Here is a 19485-nt window from a genome sequence, read left to right on the forward strand (position 1 = left end):
ACGCCCTCTCGCTGAGACGGTGTGTTCTTCCAGGGTCAGAGGGCGCCCTGTGTGTTGTTGTTGTTGCTGTGCGGTTGCCGCGCTGAGCAGTTAGCTAGCGGCAGTGTTCGCCAAAAGAAGGCACCTGGACATTTGCAAAGTGAAAGCAAAAAACAAGCGCAAATTCAAACGCGATTTCAATATGTCACATATTGACAGTGGCTCACCGATGCCAATGACATAATTACCCAGCTACATTTCCGAAAGAATGCAAAAGCATTGACATATATTTTTCCTTCCTACAATAGCCCGACGGGCAGGGCAGAGATAGATTTTGGTAGCCCGACTGGAAAAATCGCTAGCCCCGGGACGTCGGGCTAGCGATTTTGCAAGCCCTGTGTTACAGGCATGGCCCTTTAAGGATGAAGCCTGATGGAAAATGTATTCGGGATGTGTGTAGCGGGACTGCCTGGTGTGTGTGTGAAGAGAGAGAGCGGAGAAGGGGAAAAAGTAACGGTTAGCTACAGAAGAGACGAAAAGAAAATAAATAAAAGGAATATAATAACTCCCTCGACAGCCGGAGTTGTGTCGGCGATGCTCGCTGTGAGTAAACTGTTTCAGCCCACTGTACGCGGTGTTCGTGCCTTAGAGAAGAAATAAAGTTCGGTGAAGCAGTTTCCTACGCCTCCTTCGATCTTTTTGCTAGCGGAGTTGACCTGTATAGTAAGCTGTTGCCGGCTACGAGTCAGTTACGGAACCTTCAAGTAACTAGGGCTGCTCGATTATGGCAAAAATGATAATCACGATTATTTTCACTGAAATTGAGATCACGATTATTTGACGATATTTATTTAACCCTTTAAGATCTACCATAGAACCAAGTCTGCCAGAGCTTATTTTATTTTTTTTACATGCTGTAGTGCCATTTGTGGGAGCATTTCAAGTTGTTATACATCAATACAACTGTTATAGCCCATATTTTAAAAATGTGTATGTATTAAGTCCATAGTAACTACATTAATTGCAAAAAAGTGCAATAAACTACAAAAAAATTGAAAATCGTTTTTGTTTTGTTTTTTTTTACATATATTGCTACTTGGAGAAATTTAAGAGGTTTATCCCTCAAAACTTTAAATACAAAAAAGTTGCAAAAAATAGTTTACAACAACAGGAAATTTATTTTGAGTGTCTTCATAGTTTTATTTTTGGAGATACAGCAATTTTTATATACTGCAGGAAAAACAAAAAAAACCAATCCTATGATGCAAATTTGCAAAGAATGTGCATGTGCATCAAAATAAACTATTTCCAGCAGTGCAATTCGAGTTCTAAGGCCTACAAGTAAAAAAACTACATTTTCCGCGAAAATGACGTCACTTGCGATAGTTCGAGTTGACGTCTTTTTCAATGTGGGAAGTGTTAAGAACAGCTGATCAGATTGGCAAAGCGTGTTTCTGGAATATTATGTTTTTGTTCCTGCAAGCGCTTTTTATGCAATTTTTGCAAAGCTTTATGTGGAAGGAAACCGTGACCTAGGACAAGATGATGGTATAAGATGTAAGTACAACTCCTCTGGTTTCATATGGAAAAAAATTTATTGTGCTAGCTTAGCGGTTCAGGTTCTACAGGGATTTAAAAATAGTTACACAAAACGAGCATGCTGCTCTGACCGGCTTTAAAGGGTTAACAATAACAATGTATTGAATAATGACTTTAAAAAATAATATAAAATAGTGTGCAAATACTGATAACAGTACAAATGTTTGCAATATAAGAAATAAATGAAAAATGTAAACTTTGCAGTGTTGCTCTGTGGTGCAGCTACGACACCATAGCAAAGTTTACACACTGTGTCTACTTGATCCACGTCTGACTCCGCGAACCCATAATGTTTCCACACCACTGAAGTTTTTTTTTTTTTTTTTTTTTACCTCTCTTTTCAACCAACGGCAGTCCACTCCTCTCCAAATAACTTCTGCTTAGCTTTCCGAGCTTCCCTCGGGTCCTCTTAATTGTTGTGACGGGTGTTCGGAATGCAGAGCAGTGCGCTTGATTTGCCACACGGAGCAGCGCGAGAGTAAAGCATGAGGGAGGGGCTAATAATCGGCTCAGTCATTTTTAATGATCGTTGAAAGCCCAGATCATAATCGTGATTAAAATTCGATTAATTGAACAGCCCTACAAGTAACTGCCAGAGGTTTCCTTACTACGGTTCGGGGCCGCGGATCTGGCGCGGTAACACCTGTATCTGATTGAGGAATCACTCATCTTTGGAAAAGAGAGTTTATTACAGAGAAATGGCTCTTTCCAAAATAAAAGCTATACTATACGTTTCTTCTGGGCTATATTCTCAGCAGCATATTGTAGCGGGCCAGGGCTGTTCGGGGTTCTGTTTGTACAGTTATGTTTTGTTTATGTTGCCATAGTGACGGGTGACGCCCTCTCGCTGCGACGGTGTGTCCTTCCGGGGTCAGAGGGCGCCCTGTGTGTTGTTGTTGTTGTTGCTGTGCGGTTGCCGCGCTGAGCAGTTAGCTAGCGGCAGTGTTCTTCTGCAGATGTCAATAAACGGCTGTGCTCCCTGGCTAGCTCACGGGAAGCAAGACCAAACGACAGCTCCGTCTCCTCATTGTCTGAGCTCGCCACATTGGTGTCAGAAGTGGGATGATGGTGGCACCCCATGTTCTGACCCGAGTGACTTTTCCCCCGCCGGTCGTGACCGGCCGGTGCGCCAAAAGAAGGCACCTGGACATTTGCAGGACTTTGTGTGGGGTAATGGGGTAGTCGGGGACGACTGACCCCTTAGGTGGGGGCTATGTAGCGGGTCAGGGCTGTTCGGGGTTCTGTTTGTACAGTTATGTTTTGTTTATGTTGCCATAGTGACGGGTGACGCCTTCTCGCTGCGACGGTGTGTCCTTCCGGGGTCAGAGGGCGCTCTGTGTGTTGTTGTTGCTGTGCGGTTGCCGCGCTGAGCAGTTAGCTAGCGGCAGTGTTCTTCTGCAGATGTCAATAAACGGCTGTGCTCCCTGGCTAGCTCACGGGAAGCAAGACCAAACGACACCTCCGTCTCCTCCTTGTCTGAGCTCGCCACAATATTAAACATATCAGGTTCCCATAAGGAGAATCATGTGCTAACGGCTGTCTAAATGACTCGGGTAAAGTTTGTAGCATGCATGCTTGTTGTTTTTGTCTGCTTCCACTTGTCTTTGCACTAGGATGATGTCGGTGTAAATGTGCAGTCATATTCGTTGTGTTCCCACTAGTGCTGTCAGCGTTAATCTCGTTGAAATGACGTTAACGCCACAACACGGCAAATCTCCGTTAACGAGCTACCCCTGCATGGGGCTAGACGGCCAACACGTTAACGAGCTAACTGCGCTAACACACTAGTTCCCACCCATGTAATTGAGCATTGCGTGGCACATCCAACATACTGTTTTACTTTAGTCCATGACGCGCTTACCTTCAGGGTCATACGTCACATGAAAACCAAAATAATTCCAAACGCCAGATCTGAATGAGGGTGGGGGAGGTCCATGTTGCAAGGAGAGCTTAACTTCTGTCTCGCTAGCTTGCCCTGCGCTCTTCCTTCTGACGAGCCTAGGCGGAGTAGTCGAGCGCAGATTCACTGAGCGCTCAACACAGACAGCATCGTCAGAAGGAAAGTTGATAAAATAAATTACAAATTTTGTATTGTTCGATACATATGCGTACCGAACCGAATGCACTGTATCGAACGGTTCAATATCGATACGAGTATCGTTGCACCCCTAATATATATATATATATATATATATATATATATATATATATATATATATATATATATATATATATATATATATATATATATATATATATATTTATTAGAGCTGGGCGATATGAGATTTTTTCATATCACGATATGTTTTTTTCATTTCAGGCGATAACGATATCTATCATGATTAGGGCTGGGTATCGTCACTGATTTCTAGAATCGATTCAATTCCGATTCACAAGGTCCCGAATCGATTCGATCCACGATTCGATTTAATTCGATTCGATTCGATTTAAATCTGGGATATTTTGACAGTCAGAAATATTATAATTCAGATCAGTACATTTACATATTTTTGTATCAATAAAAAGGAAGCTGACACACGCAAGACTTTATCAAAGGTGTGAGCGTCACAGCAGAGGCCTTTGTGTCAAAGTAGCTGAAGATAAAACACAGAAAAACATGAAGGTGATTTTCCTGGCCTGGGATTTTATAAAAATATTCTGCAGTACATCAAAAACGAAAGAAAACCATTAATCAACATATGAACATTACCTCTGAAGTTACAGCGGTTTTATTAGAGACATGGTTAAGCGTTTTGCATTTTGAATAATTTTAAAAAGTTTAAATTTGTTCAGTATTGAACAGCAGAAATGAGGTTTTCTTTTCGGAAGAATGTAAAAGGGAAAAAAACAGCGGCTGACAGCGCTGTAAACAACAGTAGACTTGTGCGTAACAAGCAAGCGAATAATGAAGAAAGGGAAACTGTTCTTGAAGTACAGAGAGAGAGAGAGAGAGAGGGAGAGGGGGAGAGAGAGAGAGAGAGAGAGAGAGAGAGAGAGAGAGGGAGAGAGAGAGAGAGCTGTGCATCGCGGTGGAAGCAAAACAGTAAAAGTCAGAGTGAATACATGACGATGTTTATGTGAATCTTCTTTTGCTGCTGGTTCGGTCAATATTGTTTGGAGAGAGATCAAACTAACAGCTTTAGAATCGGCGCATAAAGGGCGTGAACACAAAGCTTGGACCCGCCGACACATCAGAATCAGCAAGCTGTCGGCTTTCAGCCCCGACCGTGTCCTTGCCGTCGGGGGAGAAAGGCGACATCTCACTGATTCTGATCCGCGGGTCGCGCTGTGTGTTTAAGTCTATGTGCAGAATCCGTGTTCCTGCTCTCATTTACTGTCTTAACTCTTTGGTGGTTCTTGAAATTTTGTGAGATGTCACCAGAGATTCTGGCATTTCGGGCAAAATAAATTTATATTAAAAAAATCGATTCAGGATTTTAATGAATCGATTCAGGATTTTAATGAATCGATTTTACGTTATCCAAGCCAGAATCGATTTTAATCGATGAATCGATTATAAAAACCCACCCCTAATCACGATATAAGCCAAATAACTATATTTGTAAGATTTAAATGTGCCGTTGCTCACAAGTAAAATGTGAAATAATCAGCAGCTTGTTTTTATTTAAATATTTATTTCCCATAATAAGTTCAACAGGGTAGATGTACTTAAGGAACATGAGACTTTTTCAGATAAATAAAGGCAAATATTGCAAACTACACAAAAGGCAGCCGCTAAAGCGTTTAAGTTTCAAAATAGAACAAACGAAACAGACTAAATTGTCAATTCCACTTAGAAACAAAATATTAATTCTAAAAATAAATCTTAGTTTGTTTTACAGAAGAACAGACAAAACTGACTAACTTTTGTCAATATCAAATAAACTGAGAACTAAAAGGAAATTCTCAATCTCTCCTTGTTGTATAGCTTAGCTTTTCAAACAGTTTTAACAGTTACTTTAGTCTGACAAAAGCCGAATGACGAATTAGTGCTTCCAGTCAGAGACTGAGGCTACGTCCACACGTACACGGGTATTTTTGAAAACGGAGATTTTCCGTTTTCGTTTTAAAAATAACCCCGTCCACACATAAAGGCAGAAATGAAGGAAAACGCTGCTATGAACATGCCAAAGCAGCAGGTGGCGCTAGATTCCTAACCGTGCAGAAATGTTGGCCAATCAGAAGTCTAGAAGCCTCGGTGGGAAAAAGTAAACAAAGCTGGGGCATAGAAGCAGAACTGAGTCGTATGTGTGGAGGGACAGTAACTGTGTGTATATGTAAGCATTTAAACACTGCAGAGAGTAGAATTAACAGTAACAGTATTGTAGAAATTCATTTCACCGAAACAATAACGTGGCGCACAGTGTGACGCATGCACCAGTTTATTGTATTTCCAGACTTGCTTTCGGCACAATTTACAGTGCACGCTACTCTGTTTTTTGTCAGACTTGAAATAGCCGAAATACCTTCACACTACGGAACTTCTTTGGCTCTTCCGTTCGACAATCTCTCCGGCATTGGAACCATCATCTGTTTTCTCTTCGGTCACGCTCGGTTGATTTTTCTAGTCGGCACACTCATTTCCTCCATTACGCGCTGGCTCCATTACCCGCTGGCTGCTTCCCAAACAAACACACGTGCGGCTTGGCACTTGTGCTGTACGTAACAAGTCACGCGACGTGACGCTGCGGCTGTGATTGGTTCGGCTCTGCGCTACTTAATTTGGATTGGCTGACCTTTTTTTTTTTTTATTTTTTAAAGAGGACAAGAGCGGCGAGGTCTATCGCGATAGCTTAATTTCTCTATCGAGTAAAAGTTATATCGCGATACATATCGTTATCGTTCTATCGCCCAGCTCTAATATATATATATATATATACAGAAAGTCAGCAGGTGAATATTGTGCAATATGGAGGGCATAAAATATTGTAGTTTTGAGGGAGCCTGCGACGAGGCTGCCATACTCGGCGACATCTTAGTCAAAAAATGCAGCAGTTCAAAAAGATGTTGATCTAGCTGAGAGCAGTCTTTGATATGTGTTTCTCCATAAATGTAACTTTTCTTCACAACTTCTGACATCATCAGCAACATTAATGCCACGACACCTTTAAAAAAATCCTCAAAGAAGTATCTGTCACATTGTGTCTTAGCAGGAACAGGCTCCAATACTTCGACTTAAGACTGTCAGCAGTCTCAGTGGGACATGGGCCATTGCAATTGGTCATAATTCACCTATGACCTAATAAATATGTTTTTTACCAAAAGAAAACCTGTTTTGTTTTTTTTAATATTTATTTTGATAACTTGATATAAATCCTACAAATCCCTCATGGGCTGTTAAGGATGGGCTTGTTGTTAAAGCTCCAGTAGGTGTGAACATTTTGGTTCTGCTTATGTAAGGAGCAGGAAATGAAATATCATAGCCTTTATGTCTACTTCTTTATCGCTTTATCCCACACCACCTCGACTCCTCATCTGTCCTTGTCCAATACCCTCTTCCTATTTAATCCTCGGAAGTGTTGCCAGTGTGCTCAGTGGTCTCCCAGCAACGGAGAGCAGTGATTTTATAAAGACAAATGGTTGGGGAGAAGAAATGCAATCTATGCAAGTTGACCTTTTTAAGGGGAGGGAGGAGGAGCTTTTAGCAATGCCAGGGTTATAGCCTCTATTCTGTGTTTTAAAGGTTGAGTTGTTGCAATAGAGATCTCAGAAAATCAAAGTTATTCAAACTAATTAACTATATTTTTAATGCTTTCCATGTGCATTTTATCTAGCTAGAATGAAAGCCTTTTACATTTAATTAGTCCATAATTTACTGTTTATTTAACCTGTAATGCACAATGCATCATGGGTTTAATAAAGAGCTTGGGTTGGACGTTATCATTTCTCCGGGAAACTTCTATAGAGATTGAACTTACTTTCCTGCACCAGCCACAGTCTGAGTTTTCATTTGGAGGTTTGATACTCACATAAGGCTGAAGCTGTATGGTCACGCTACTAACTCAGTCAAACCAGTGCCTCTCTGTAAGTGGGACCTGAAGCTAACAGGTCCTACTCAAATTCTGAAATTCACACATCCACAAAAACAAAACTGTAACACCATTTCAGCAATCACATCACTCAGATTAGGTTATTGTACTTGGCCCTAAAAATCTTTGAAACATGATGTCTAACCAGATACTTAATCTGTGTAGCATTACCTTGGGCTGTTGTTTTTTGTTTTTTTTTTTACTTTATTGTGCTTATTAAACAAACTACTACTTTCTTACAGTTGTGCAATATCTCTAAAATTAGAAACATTGTGTCACCCCTGATGTTAAGAAAAACTTTTTTATGAATGTATTTTGGATGTATTTTATTATTGTCGGACTGTCTCAAAAATTCTAATAAGACTTCACGCCCCTCTTCTGTGGAACCAGCTCCCAGCTTGATTTTGGGAATTTTGTCTCCATTAGTACAGGGTTTTTACCTCATATAAATATAAAGTGCTTTGCAATGACTGCTGTTGTGATTTCGTACTATATAAATAAAACTGAATTGAACTCTTAAAGAAAGCCTTGCCGAGACTTGTGCAGCTATAGTTATGCGAGGTACTATGTGTGCCCCTTGTGTATGAGAAAGAAAAGAGAGAAAGAAATGGTACACCAGTTGTCAGAGTAAATCCTTGTCAGATGAAGCGGAACAGGCCAGTTAAATAAAGATCCAGAGCGGAGATAGTGGGATTAATTGGCCATAATTGGTTAATGTGGTGGTGCTCTAGAATCCATTATTGTAAATGTAAAGTTCAACAACAACGTTGAACGAGATCCAAAGTGTAATTAAAGTGGTGGGTGGGCTCTTTTATAACTTTAGAGAAGCCAATTGAGTCTAATAATAGATTAAATGCTCGGTTGATTCTGTCACTTTCAGCATCTATATGTATATTAAAATCACACACAATAGTTATTTGATCTGAAGTGAGTACTAAATCAGAAAAAAAGTCAGTGGGTTTTTGAGTTTTCCAATTAGGATGGACAAGGCTAAGAGTTAGACTTTCAAATTAAAACTCCATCTGGGTCTATGGTTAAATTTACAATTTACAATAATGGATTACACAGCAGTTGGGAATAGATTTCACCACAGTAGATGTCTTTCTAAGTGTTAGAACTAATTTAAAGATATAATTAATCGTCTTTTGTCATCTTCAATGCCATGTACAAACAGTGTGGAGCAGTTACCTGAACTCTGCTCCATCCAAGGTCGATTATCGTGTTGATAATTTTACATCTTCACGGTATCTGACCCTGGACACTGTAGTTCCTCTGAAAAAGAAAGTCTTAAATCAGAAGTACTTGACTCCTTGGTATAACTCTCAAATGTGCACCTTAAAGTAGAATTAATAATTCGCAAGCTGCAGAGGAAATGGCATCCACTAATTTAGAAGATGGTAAATGGCCTGTATTTGTATAGCGCTTTACTAGTCCCTAAGAACCCCAAAGCACTTTACACATTCAGTCATCCACCCATTCACACACTGGTGATGGCAAGCTACATTGTAGCCACAGCTGCCCTGGGGCGCACTGACAGAGGCGAGGCTGCCGAACACTGGCGCCACCGGGCCCTCTGAAAATTCTAGAAAGAGTAGTCGTCAAACAGCTAACTGATCGTCTGCAGAGAAATGTGTCAAGGTGAGCTGTGTGGCAGGCAGGGGTTGGACCCAAACGCTAGACTCAAAGATGGTAAACTTAGCTTAAAGTGTCCCAAAAAGTTGATTCTGTTCATCTGGACATAGCTTTTTTTTAGTGGGAGAAACTTTTCGTCACTCATCAAAGTGACTTCTTCAGTGTCAGCTGACTGCTGGTTTTCCCAACCTTATAAGCAGTACATTTGCACAATAACTGAGACTAGCCCACTGAATGAACAGTGGGCTGTGAGGTCAGTTCTTTGATCATTTAACTTAAAGTGTCAGCTTTACTGCTGGAAAAAACGAACTAAAACTAAGTACATACGTACAACAAGAAACAAACAAAAGATATACTGGAACTAAGGATCTTGAACTTGGAGCACATGACATGACAATACATTACAAATGTAAGTTTGAGTAGTGAAAATGTCCATACTGAGCACCATACTGGGCAGTGGGCACCTTGACTGGTCTGCAGCTTTGCAGACGCATATGCACTGCACAATTCTCACACCAGTTTGCACTTGCCTAATTTTCCTGCTTCTAATACATCAGCTTTGAAGACAAAATTGTTGCAGGTTTTTTTAATATACATATATAATATAAAATGCAGGCATAGGTCGTGTCCAAATTCATGGGCTGCATCCTCCTGAGGACCCGGCCTTCGCGGTCTACGTGGGCCGGGTCCTCAGAAGGTCGGGTAGGCCGGAAGTAAACGACTGTGAAATTGGATGGTCTAGCCTTCTGATTTGCGTCACCGCTGTGTCGGTGGAGTTTAATAAACTCGGCTGTCTGCTCCTTGCTATCTAAAATATAACAGGACACTGGCGTAAATTCTCGACCATCTCACACTTCTGTTTAATCAGTTTTCTGTTTGACGTTTAGTCAGCTGTGTGAAAACCAAGGAGGAACCCACCCGGGGGATTAATAAAGTTTTATTTTATCTAATCTAATAACTTTAATCTCAGCCAAACAGATTTACTCACGAACAAATAAAACACTGAAAAAAGCCCAACAATAACATTTTTAGTTTTTCTAAGTGACTTATATATTACGTTTAACCCGAGCAGCGAAACTCCGCGGTGATCTGAAAATGATGTGCCGGGAGTTGTGCCGTTCTCGGCGGCTTTAGTGACCCTCGAGCTCCCGGCTAGCTATCGAGCTGGTGGGTAACAGACGTCTCTGAAAACGTCGAAACACTTTTGGAAATATGCGATATTTTGATAAACCGAGCAGATATTTGAAGTTTACACACCCACATTCTCGCCTGAAAATATGTTAAAAGTTTATTTTGTGACCCAGAAAGATTAATAAGAGTAATTTTAAAACTTAGTAGCGGCCGCCATTATTGGAAACTGGAGTTTGGCTGGGCCACGCTATGAATTCTGGGATATGGTGGGCCACGAAGGACACACCCGACCCATCCTTCAAATTCGGGGAAAAGGAGGACGCATTTGTCGGCTGCATTCGGAGGAGTCTACGAATTTGTACAGCCTTCGGCGCGTCGCTGTGACGTAATCGGTGTACAAATGCGTCCTCAGGAGGATGCAGCCCATGAATTTGGACACGACCATAGTCAGAAGATGTTCTGAACATGTAATTTGTTATGCTGGCCTCCCAAAGTGCACAAAAGGACTATTTCTTTTAAAAAAAACAAATAAAAGAAAACATGGTAGATGGTAAAGCAGTCCCTGTCTACTTAGAGACAGAGACTCGTTTTGCATGCACTGGATGACTTTTGCTTTTGTACAGAGTGCAATTTTACTTTGCTTTGGTGGCCATGTTTGCCTTGTTGTCTTCTGCAGTTACTTGTGGAGGCAGGAAAATAGCTGCCGCTGGGTTTTAGTGGGCACCTGGATTCGAATGAAACACACCTCTCCCTTGTGCCATCACAACACTTTGTTAGCTGTGAAGACAGCGTGGAAGTTGCTGTAGATCGAAAGTTCTCTGGTGTCCATCCAACCATTACACTGGTTGGATGGACGGCTTCTTTATCCACAGGTCTAAAAGTCAAAACCAGAGCCAGAATTAGTGTGTACTCTGAATTGTGAGCTAGTGCAATTGAATTAGTGATGTTGTGGTATGTGAGTACTTCAAAATATCCAGCTTGGAAACATCTTTGGGCTTTAAAGAGATATGCAACTGAATGTCGCCTTCATAGCAGCGAGAATTGTCACTGAGATTTCCTTAAAAGTGCTTAAAATGTGCTGAAGAGGAAGAAATCATAACAGAAACAATAAAGGCCCAAAACAGAACTTTATAGTAGGAGAAGTCGAAGAGAACCAGAACTTAAAAACAGCCACAGACAAGAAACATTGAGACAGATATCATCCAATACTAGACATTAGTATCTCAGCCTATTGATCAAAATGTTCAACGGTATCAGTAAGGCAGAGGTCAAGGCAGAACAAAACTTCGCCTGCATCAGTATGCAAAATGTCACTGCAGACGCTAAGAAGGGCTGTCTCTTTGGAACAGTTATAAGATGTAAACTGGTAAGTTTCAAATCTTAGCAGTAAACTGTAATTTTCAAATTGGTCTTTAAATTCTTTAAAGAAGAGAAGGGTCAAGATTTTTTCAAAAAAGAGGGTGGATGACAACATTTTTTATTTAGTTTTTTTAAACCTGTCCTGTCCGGCAGTTTTAGCAAACAGATTCAGTTCAGTTTTATTTATTTAGCACCAAATTACTATAACAGTTGTCTCAACGTGTTTTATGTTGTAAAATAAAGAGCCTACAATGATACAGAGAAAAAAGAGAAAACCAATTAGATGAGCCCCTGTAAGAAGTGCTTTGGCGACAGAGGGGAGTGGGAAAAAATCTCTTTTAACAGGAAGAACCCTCCAGCAGAACCAGGCTCAGGGAGAGGTGGCAATCTGCCACCACTGTTTGGCAGTAAAGGGAGGAAGATAGGACAAAAGACATGCTGTGGACAGGAGCCAGATATTAATATGAACTAATGATTAAATGCATTTCATTAAAATGGGATTCCTCCAGAAGCCTAGATCTACTGCAGCATAGCTAATTGAGGATTCCAGGTCACCTGACCCTGCCCTAACTATATGCTTTATCAAAATGGAAAGTTTGAATTCTAATCCTAAAAGTAGAAAGTATGTCTGCTGCCCAAATCCAAACTGGTTGCACAAGGCTGAAGCCTCTTAACCCCCATTCCACTTTAAATACCCTTGGAAACACAAGTAAGCTCCCAGTCTGAGAGTGACGTGCTCTAATGGGGTGGTGCAGTACTTTGTTTTTAAATTCAATTTTGGATTTAACCAGGGAGCCAATAAAAGGAAATATGTTCTCGCTTTCTAGTCCCTGTCAGCGTTCTGCTGCATCATTTTGGATCAGCTTTTCAAGGAGTTCGGGGAAACATCCTGATAATAATGAATTGCAGTAGACCAGCCTAGAGGTAATAAATGCATAAACTAGTTTTTATGTCTTTAAGACATTTCTGCAGGTTAACTAATTTGGCTATTTGCCTCTCAAGTTTATCTGCACCTTAGACATTGAGGGTTTTAGGAGGGAGGTGTGGATGGGCTCTGTTGACCAGCTAGTTAGGCTGGCAGATGGAGTATGTAGCCACTGTAATTCTATCATTTTGCAATCTGCCCCTACAGGTTGGAGTGGGTGGAAATCATTGAGCCACGGACACGGGAGCATATGTATGCCAATCTGCTAACGGGTGAGTGCGTGTGGGACCCACCACAGGGTGTTTGCATCAAGCGTACCGGTGAGAACCAGTGGTGGGAGCTGTTTGACCCCAATACTTCACGCTTCTACTACTATAACGCCTCCACCCAACGCACAGTGTGGCATCGGCCTCAGGGATGTGACATCATACCCTTGGCCAAGCTGCAGACTCTGAAGCAGCACACAGATGCCACCATCACTCGTCCTCCAGGTGGCGGGCGGCGAGCATCTGCTGACAACAGCCCAGGACGGAACAGCGAAGTCAGCCGAGAAGGAAGCACCTCGTCCTCCCTTGACCAGGAGCTGTCCGAAAAACAAGGCAACAGAGAGGAGGCAGATAGGTAAGACTGAGTTAGTTACAGGTATACAGCACACTAGAACAATGCTTAGGGTAATGTTCAGCCTTTAGAATGGCACTGTGCAACCTCTATGATGCACCCCCCCCCCCCTCCCCCAGTCTACCCAAAAAAACCCCACTTAGTTATGTGAATATGAGACAAGAACACATGTATTTCTCACTTTCAACACAGATTTTTTTAACGGCATGACAGTAAGTCATACAATAGTGGTACTTTACCTTTTTACTTCAGATCTACAAGTCTGTTATGCCATATCATTTTTATCTGCACGTTGAAGCTTTATCATGGAAAGAAGAAGCCATATGTGAATATGATGTAGAAACACCCATCTTCTCTGGGCAAAAACCCATGTCAAAATGACTGAAACAAAAACGAAAACTGTTCTGTGGCCAGAGAAATAAAAACATTCTCATGAAATCATTTTTTAAAAGCATGTGTGCAACATCCTCTAAGCTTTAGAGGAGAAAGACCATCCAGCTTGTTATCATTTCTCAGTTCCAAATTCTGCGACAGTGCCTATATAACTGGTAGGTTGTACGTATTGAAGGTTTTAGATCAAAATATGCTCCCATCCATCCAGTGTCTTTTTTGTAGATGTTTAAGCATTTCCACATACTGAAAAGATGCTGCTGATGCACGCTCTGATCTAGTCTGTTCCCTGAACTCAAACTCTAATTTTAAAATTATTTTCAAACCTTGCTGAATTTTTCGAATCCAGTTGCTGTTTGTCTTTTGGTCTTTCTGCCTTTTACTTTTGTTTCTGTAACTGAAAAGAATGCTCTGTTGTGATTGAGTGACTGGCTCACAGAAATATAACTTCCTTTCAGAAACCCTTTGGTTGCGTTTGCAGTATGCCTTGGGACGTTACCCACTGGTATTTTAAACTGCTGTCCAATCACGTTTGCCGCATTTGGTCAAATCTGAGCAGAGTTTAGTCCTGCGCAGTTCAGATTATATTCTACTACTACTATCAGCAGTGACATCATCATTAAATGGTAGTGATCCCGTTCTGTTGCAGGCATATTACTTCATATCATGAGCTTTTGCTCTCTTTCTGCATGCTTTTCTCTTCCCATCATTTAGGAACAAGTTAATCTTGGTTTTATTACCTTATAATAACAATCACTTTCAGATAAATGTGATTATGAGGTATTTTCTAATAATTACAAGATTAATTGTAACAGAGTAACTGGAACAGGAATTGATAAGTTCAAAATGAACTTTAATATCCTCTAACTGCATCTATTCTTTTCTTTTTCAAAATGTCTCTCCTCTCTTTTTTTCTGCTCTCTTCTACCAGGACCTCTCCCTTCAGGTGGAATACTGGTACAAAAGAGCGAATGCTGATCAAGGTGACAGACAGAGAGCCCAGCTTCTTGGCCCATCAGGGAAATGGTTACTCTCCCTGTGACCCCTCCAGCCCTAGCACTCCTTCTGGAGGGGGCACCACCTCACGAGCTCGCTGTCCCTCTGGAGGAAACCCTTCTTCAGAACCTGACAGCTCCCCAGTTCTTTATGCCGACCGCCGTCAGTCTCCTTTTCTTAAGCGGGCAGAGCTGGGTGGCTCAAACACCCATCGACTCACTTCAGCTGACTCCCAGCCTCCTTCACCCCGCTACACCTATGAGCCCCCACTATATGAGGAGCCGCCAACAGACTTTCAGTCCCCACCCATCTATGAAGAGCCTCCCACTGACATGCACCTCTCTGATTCTTCTTCCTTCTACAGCACTGGCAAGTCACCTGCTCGAAAATCTTCAGTCCCCCTTTACCACTCCCCCAAGCAGGGACAGTCACCCTATGGCCAGCTGGTTCTGACCAGGCAGAAGTGTCCCGAAAAGACTCAGAGTTTGGAGTACAGTCCTGTGGGCAAGGAATATGTTAAGCAGCTGGTGTACGTGGAGCAGTCTTCTTCCAGTCCTCGATTCAAGACAGCAGACCGTCTTCTGCGTTACGGCACAACCGGTGGCTATGGAAGTTCATATGGGGGGTCCTACACTCTGCAACACAGCCAATCTCTGATCAGAGACCCCCGCCTCCTGCTGGACTACAGTGGAGAGGGTGGAGAGGGAAGCCAGAGGTTAGTTTATGAGGACTCCATATCCTGGACGTCCAGCCAGACACATTCCCTCTCTTCTTCTTCTACAGCCAGGCCTGGGGCTTTCTCTCCCTCTGGCAACCGCAAACGCAAAAGCCGCAAGCCATCCCTCCCACAGGAACTGACTCGGTATGGGGAGGTGGAGCTTACTGGGACAGCATCTGAAGCCATGCTGGCTCAGGCCAGACTTGCTTGGGAGGCTCAGCAGGTGATGAAACAGAGGTGCAGTTGGGATTCTGGGCAGGGAGGTGGTGCTTCCCAAGCTGGCAGCTCTAAAGATGGCTATGAGAGCGACGGAGCAGTGCCTCTGCCATTACCGGGACCAGTGGTGAGGGCGTTCAGTGAGGACGAGGCACTAGCACAGAGCGATGGCCACCACTGGAAACGAAGTACCTTTGAGCGGCTGGGGTTCCCTCAGGCCCTCCTGGAGAAAAGCCTCTCTGTTCAGACCAACCTGGCCTCCCCTGAACCTTACCTTCATCCCTCACAGGTACTGCTGCATGCTAGAATTTTCTAGCCATATTTAGAAGGATAGGATAATTCCATTATTATTGCTTTTGTAGTTCAGTTACCATTGCTAATCTATAACAGCTTTACTTAATGGGGGATTTATTGTGTGTGTGTGTATGAATAAATGTGTAAGAGATGGATAACGTGGCGCCACTTCCTTTGTACAAGAGTAAAGACAGAATTTCCCACTTATGGGGGCTGCCATCTTAATTTTTGGAGTCTGTAAGTCGTTGTGTCAAACTCCCATACACACGCCCCCCCTTGCACTTTCATTTCATTCAATCTGGTGGTGTATTTATTGGAACTGACGGCTCATTAAATTAAGGTAAATACAACCACATGCTGATATTTTAAAAGGCACCCAACATAGCATACTATAGGTCTATGCTACATCATTTTGTAGCCAATAGTTTAAAGCATTAGCTAGCTTAGCAGTAGCTAACACTGTCTCTTTCTCAAAACGAGTCCTTGTGTGTATTTTTGTGTAACTGTAAAATGTTGTCAGTCGCAGCTTAAGTACTGTTAAAGTTCAGCGTATGTATCAAGTCAACTATGCTCAAAATGCACGGACATCTTTCTCCGCCCATTTTATGAAGGATGCATCGGTGTGGACTTGCATGTGCTTGGTACAGCCAATTATTCCAGAATGTATTTTGTTTGAAACTCAAAAGCAACAATGGCAGATGAGAGTGGCCACAAAACTTTAAGTGACATTTAAAATATAACTTTCTGTGACACAAATAAATATTGCTGGGCATCGATTTTGATTTCTCTGATTTGATTCCAATTCACAAGGTCCTGATTTGATTCGATTCGGTTTCGAAATATTATAATTCTGATCATTTATCAGTACATATCCATATATAAAAACAAAGCTGACACTTGTAAGACTTCATCAGTAAGCATCACAGCAGATGAATTTGTGTCGAAGTAACTGAGGATAAAATGCAGAAAAACATGAAGGAGATTTTGCTGGTCTAGCTTTTTATAGCAGACAACCGCCTTAAAAATATTCTGCAGTAGATCAGAAATGGAAGAAAACTATGAATCAGCATATGAACATTACCTGATGCTGCTGAAGTGAAGCAGAGCAAAGTTACAGAGGTTTTATTAGAGACACAACTGAGAGTTTTGCAATTTGGAATCATTTGTTAAAGTTTACATTTCTTTGTATTGGACAGCAGAAATGAGGCTAAATTATATATTTCAAATACGTATTATCCCCTCTGGTTACCCTGGTATAAATGCCACTTAATTGCAGTACCTCAGAGCTGAAATAAAGGTGATCTTTCTCCTCTCTGACAGACTACAAGTTCTGAAGTTCTGCTCTTACGCTTTTTGTACACCTCTGCTGACACCTGAAATGTGAACTGTTTAAAAAAAAAACCTTTATATACTAACAGATTATCTATTACTGTAAAAACCAACAATAACCTTTGACTCAGTGGTGGTTCTTAAATGGAGAGCTGCAACGATGAGATAATAGTGCCGTTCTGAGGGGTATACATTGAATGAAATTCAACACAGTCTGGCTTGCTTTGCATTAGCTGACTCTATAATACCTAAAACCTTAGTTGGAAATAGGGCTGCCACAAACGATTATTTTGATAGTCGACTAGTCACCGATTATTTTTGCGATTAGTCGACTAATCAGATCATCATCCATTGGACGTAAAACGTATAGCTTATTGCACCAGCAGCATCTGCTCTTATATAACTATCATTAGCTTACAGCTTTAAGTGTTTAAGGTATGTGCTAACAAAAAAAAAAGATAAGATGATAGCTTATTAAATTTTAATGAAATTTGCAGATTGTTTCGGTGAAGTTTAATAAACTCAGCCGTCTGCTCCTTGCTATCTAAAATATAACAGGACACTGGAGTATATTCTTGAGCATCTCACACTTCTGATAATCAGCTGTCTGCTTGACGTTTATTCAGCTGTGTAAAAACTATAACTTTAATCTCAGCCAAACCGATTTACTCAGGAACAAATAAAATACTAAAAAAAAAGGCAAACAATAACATTTTAAAGTTATCTAAGTGACTTATGTATGTTTAACCTGAGTAGCAAAAGACGGCGGTGGGTTTGAAAACGATTTGCCGGGAGTCCGGTGTTCTCACGGGCTCTAGTGAGCCTTGCCCCACTATCGAGCTAGTGGGTAACAGACGTCTCCGAAAACGTCGGAGCGCTTTTGAAAATATGTGGTGTCTTGATAAACTGAGCAGATATTTGAGGTTTACACAGCTACATTCTCGCCTGAAAATATGTTAAACGTTTATTTTGTGACCCAGAAAGAATAATAAGAGTAATATTAAAACTAACTAGCTGCCGCCATTGTTGGAAACTGAGCTGGGCTGCGCTATGAATTCTGGGACACAGCTTCTTCTTCTTCGGGGTTTAACGGCAGCTGGCATCCTTGTACATGCAGTGCTGCCATCTTCTGTTTCAGTCCGTTATTACACTCTTAAATCCTGCTATTATTCCTGCGTCTTTTGTGATCTTACAAAGCTTCAAACGACGCGTCGACTATTAAATTAGTCGTCGACGATTTTGATAGTCGACGTAATCGTGACTAGTCGACTAATCGTGGCAGCCCTAGTTGGAAATAGTGGGTATCACAATGGTGGTTATGAAGTTTTTCCACTAAGCCAAGCTTTCTGCTTCAAGCTTTCAGTGTACTTGGATAAAAATTGGTGTTTTGTAGATCTCTGTGGAAGAAGCCAAGCTGTTCCTTACTAAAACACAAAACGATCCCCACTTCAGTCAAAGATGTTACCAGATGATTAAAAAAATTATGATGATGCACTGCACACTACATGCTTAAAATAAAAGAATCGGTGAAAATGTGGCGCTTCCAGATGATTTTTAAACTAAAAGTAAACACAAACCACCCCCGACCAGGTTAAGGGCTCAGCACAAGTTACAAGTAAAAAGATCCACACGGAAAACTGACTTTCAGCTAGGGTGTGCTGGCTTTGTAGTACACCCTAGTTCAGTCGTGATGAATCATGGTCACTGACAGGAAAACAGCAAAACATATAGAGACACATGCTAGTCACATTTCTTTATTAATCATGTTACTTTTATTTGGTGGACATCAGCAGTGTTATCACCAAACTGAGGTATTAGCAAAATACTGGACTGATACTACAGGCAGCTGATGATGAGCTTGAGCTTAAGAAGAGAAGCCTGTTAAAGTATAATGCCCATAATAAAAGCACAGTAAGGATAACACTAGTTCGTGACCAGGCAGGCCCAATGACTTTTCTGTTTCTCATATAAAAAAGAGGTTTTAGTGCCTCATTTTCAGTCCCCTGCTGCAGGTCTTAACATTCTTCCAGAAAGGATGTGCTCTAAGCCTTTGTCAGAGCAGTGATTGAATGAACATATGCAGAGGCTCAGACATGATTGCAGACGCGCTGAGAGAAGATGGAAGAAGGATGAGCTGTATGTTTCCTTACATACTTAGGGACTGTCTCTCTGTTTACCAAGAGGCTGTACAGACTGCAAAGACTGTTTATCTCAAACCTAATGTCCACAAATAGACACAAGCCTCAGGTACCATCTTGTAAACCTTTCAA

General features: G+C 41.5%; 1 protein-coding gene across 2 annotated transcripts in view; it reads left to right on the forward strand.

The window, feature by feature from the left end:
- arhgap39 (Rho GTPase activating protein 39) overlaps window positions 1-19485 on the forward strand; it is a 74253-nt gene that overhangs the window by 22591 nt on the left and 32177 nt on the right. For both annotated transcript variants that reach the window (XM_086270226.1, XM_086270225.1), the window contains exons 2-3: window positions 12862-13275; window positions 14594-15881. In XM_086270226.1, the coding sequence (XP_086126352.1) occupies window positions 12862-13275; window positions 14594-15881 (1702 nt within the window). The remainder of the gene's footprint in view (window positions 1-12861; window positions 13276-14593; window positions 15882-19485) is intronic.

This window comes from Aulonocara sp. 'chitande type north' Nkhata Bay, linkage group LG17 (assembly GCF_057382095.1).
Source record: "Aulonocara sp. 'chitande type north' Nkhata Bay isolate Kocher_YH1m ecotype deep benthic linkage group LG17, A_spYH_male_GT1.1, whole genome shotgun sequence".
Classification (NCBI taxonomy): Eukaryota; Metazoa; Chordata; class Actinopteri; order Cichliformes; family Cichlidae; genus Aulonocara; species Aulonocara sp. 'chitande type north' Nkhata Bay.